Source organism: Barbus barbus, assembly GCF_936440315.1.
Source record: "Barbus barbus genome assembly, chromosome: 8".
NCBI classification, from domain to species: domain Eukaryota; kingdom Metazoa; phylum Chordata; class Actinopteri; order Cypriniformes; family Cyprinidae; genus Barbus; species Barbus barbus.
The window spans coordinates 33,504,723-33,508,458 of record NC_136736.1 but is presented as its reverse complement, the minus strand read 5'-3'; the positions used below and the strand labels follow the sequence as shown (position 1 = coordinate 33,508,458).

Below are 3,736 nucleotides of genomic sequence, written 5' to 3'. Positions count from 1 at the left end.
TGGACTTCAGAAAACACAGTGGACCAACACCAGCAGATGACATGGCAGTCTGAGCGTGGAGACTCTTGATGCACTGACTCCAGCTTCAGTCCACTCCTTGTGAAACTCTCCCAAGTGTTTGAATGATCTTTGCTTGACAGTATTCTCAAGCTTGTGCACCTTTTCCTACCCAAATTCTTCCTTCCAGTCAACTCTGCATTTAATATGCTTTGATACAGCACTCTGTAAACAGCCACAGCTTTCAGTAATGACCCTCTGTGACTTACCCTCTTTGTGGAAGGCGTCAATGTTCGTCTTCTGGATCATTGCCAAGTCAGCAGTCTTCTCCATTATTGTGGTTTCAAAGAACAAGAGATACCCTGAATGTATACTGTAGAGATGGTCATTAATTGAAACGCAAATGTAAATATTATAATATTTTGAGATATTGATTTTTGACCTTCATGAGCTGTTAGCTCTAATCATCAAAATTAAAACAAAAAACTTTTGAAATGTTTTACTTTACATGCAATGAATCTAAAATATATGAAAGTTTCACTTTTTGAAATAACTCACAAGAAAGAAATTAACTTTTTCACAACATTCTAATTTATTGAGATGCACCTGTAAACATTTTAATTATTTCTTAATGCATATGTATATACTACTAATAATAATTATATGCATATGCATTAAGAAAGAATTAAAATGCTTTAAAAAAATAATTTTGACCAGCAGTTTGACAATGGCAGCCAACACACACACACACACATTAAATGTTGGCAGAAATGTATGTTTGACAGTGCGTAAATATTCAGAATAAAATAATACACATCTGTACAGTAATACGGTACAGATGTGCTGCATTTGTCATCATTTACATTGATTTGCAAAAAAAATCCAAACCTGAACATTCTGAATTAATTCTTTTATTGTAAATTGCAATTTAGAAAACTCAAACACTTCTATAGCATATACAAATAAAACAAAAACAGTAGTACAGCATATGTACAAATACACCTGATAGTGTTCTGCTAGCGCTCTACATTTATTCAAGATAATCTTTAATGTTTTATATATTATATTAGATTGCTCCCAGCTCCTTTTACAGTTGAACCTTTTGCAGTTCTTTGAATGTATATTTCTTACAAATCTGCCCTGTGATCATGGTACTTTTTATGGTACCACAACATGGCACACCATCTGATACTATATACAAATCAGGATCCAAAATTAACACTTGCTAAGTGCCACTAAATTAATCACAGAAAAAAAACGTTTAAAACTAAATGATCAGGTACCGGAGTGTAAATGTAAATCCTAGATCCGAAGTTGATCTAGGACGCCCCAAGTTTTTTGTTTTTTTTGTGTAAATACTGGGAATAAAATCACAATGCCACCATGTGTAACTGTGTTGTGACAAGTTTCCCTGAGAGACATGAAGACCAAAACCAATCAAAACTAGTATGTTTACTAATTGTCTCCTGTCTTCTACAAAAAAAAAAAAAGAGAGACAAGGCTCATTTTTACTATAGCAAACTCAGCACAAAGAAAAATAAAGTACAATAAATCAAAACACTTGTTGAAATAAAAACTAGTATATTGCCTAATTTTTGTCTCCTGTCTATCATAAAAACAATTTTCAAGGAATATAAAATACATCAAATACTTTGTCACTTATATGCAATGAAATGACTCCAACTTTTTTTTTCCTGTGATTAATTTATTGGTACTTAGCAAGTGTTCATTTTGAATCCTGATTTTTAATGTAGTATCAGATGGTATGCCATGTTATGGTTCCTTTTAGAATTGACTGTACAGGTACTGCTTACCAGGGTAAAAAATGTTAGTTTTGGACCCTGGTAAGTGGTACCTGTACAGTCATTACTCAGGGCTTCTGTCCTCAGGAAACACATATTTCAGTCTGTGATCACTGTATGCATCATAACTGTCATATGTTTGGTCCTGGAGCCACTCGGGTTCATATGTAGTCGTGCTGTACACAAACGCCTCCTCGATGCTTCCAGGCTTCAGTGTGTTTTCTCCTTCACCGTCCCCGTCCTGCACCTCCAGCTGGATCTTGGTGCGTTGGTACCTTTTTGGACAGCCTTCAAACTCATCCAGAAAGTCCAGCATCTTCTGGTCCACGCGGTAGATCTCACCATAGACGCGCTGACCCGTCCTGGGCTTGTTGAGCAGGAAGGGGATGTTGTATTTGGTGGCGATCACGAGCGGGTATGGCTCTACAGTTCGAGCGCGAGCGAGGAACTTGGCCTGACCGTTGCCAGGGTCCAGCATCCTGAAGTAGTTGGGTTGGTCTTTCTTCAGCGTGCCGTAGACAAAGACACGAGCCATGTGAACCACGGGACAGGCCACACTGACAATGAGCTGTGGAGAAAGAGACACTCATTAACATTCAAAATCAATTAAACTAGAAAACAACCCTGTATTCTCATAATAAATCAATCTACATAAATTGAATGACCCAAGTTAGATTTTCTGTGGAGAAGATAATTGACATTTCATTACATAAGTTTTCCTTTCTCTTTGGAGTGTTACAAGCTGTTCGTGCTTTTTATTTCTTAGTTTAATGTGTGAATTTCTGTCATGATGGTTCTTTTCCATAACAATGAATGTGGTAACAAAGGTGGTTCTTATTATTATTAAGTCTTTTTCCGGCTCAGACTGCTTAGGTTAAGCTTATGGGGCTGTCACGTTTTGAACGAATGACTCGATTCGAAAAACCCAGACTTGAAACAGGTGAACTAATTCCAGGACAGAACCTATAGGATGTTGCGCATGCGCGACTGAACGAATCACTCCCTGAGACGACTCGTTCTTCCCGAGTCACTTTAAAGATTCGTTCAAAATGAACAAATCGTTCAAGAACGACCCAATTTAGTGTTGATCAGGCACTGCGCCAGAATGTTCTCTCTACCGGGGCTAAAGGGGGGCTAGACCAATCTGTATATAGAGCTGAAATGACCTTTAAATCGGACTCTGTTAACCGTTATAGTGGTGAAATAGTGCCATATACATGCACATTTAATAAGATGACGACCAAACTACTTTTTACGTTCATATTTCAGATGGTAGTAATTTCAAGGGGGACTTATATTCTTTATTTTTAATCAACCAAGCTGTCATATGTTCATTTAAAACTACATATGATATTGCCGTTTTCTGTAGCTACATGAAAACAACAACAACGAGCAGATGAACTCTTATGATATGACACATAAATTATGATCGTATTAAATCATAATTATTATGCAAACACACCACACATGCTTCACCATCCAATAAAGATCTAGAAAACGGTTTCTCTTACCGGCAACACAGTGGATCTTTTCATTAATCAAAGATAAAAGTGTGAGTTTGGGAGAAAACAGGACTTCAACTTCCTCCTCCTCCTCCTTCTTCTTCTTCTTTTGTGGAGGTTGGCAAACTAGCTTATACTGCATTTCCACCACCTACTGAGATGGAGTGTGGAGCATCAATGGAAATACATAATATTTATTTTTTCTATTCTTTTAATTAAATTTGTGACCTTTAAAAATTTTGAATAATATCTTGAAAACTTGTGATGGAATTTTTTAGTAAATTCTGAAATGACAAACCACTTGATTTGATTTACAGTCTGAGTATCTGCACTGTGTCCTGATTAAATACTGCCACTAAACTGAGAAAAGGTCAAAAAGCCTCTGAGAGTACAGTTAAATATTGCTACTGCACTGAAAATCATTAAAAATACATT

The 3,736-nt window shown here is 36.6% G+C and overlaps 1 protein-coding gene across 2 annotated transcripts; it reads right to left on the bottom strand.

The window, feature by feature from the left end:
• Positions 1-888: 888 nt before the first annotated feature.
• LOC306874361 (gamma-glutamylaminecyclotransferase C-like) lies at positions 889-3,411 on the bottom strand. 2 transcript variants are annotated; one of them, XM_079424344.1, is made up of 3 exons: positions 3,311-3,411; positions 1,892-2,367; positions 889-1,803 (listed from the first exon to the last, which is right to left on the bottom strand). In XM_079424344.1, the coding sequence occupies exons 1-3, from the start codon at positions 3,332-3,334 to the stop codon at positions 1,743-1,745; spliced, it is 561 nt and encodes a 186-aa protein (XP_079280470.1). In that variant the 5' UTR covers positions 3,335-3,411; the 3' UTR covers positions 889-1,742. The 2 variants fall into 2 exon arrangements, with proteins under 2 accessions (XP_079280470.1, XP_079280471.1); XM_079424345.1 differs by having other exon boundaries at positions 1,736-2,367.
• Positions 3,412-3,736: the final 325 nt, after the last annotated feature.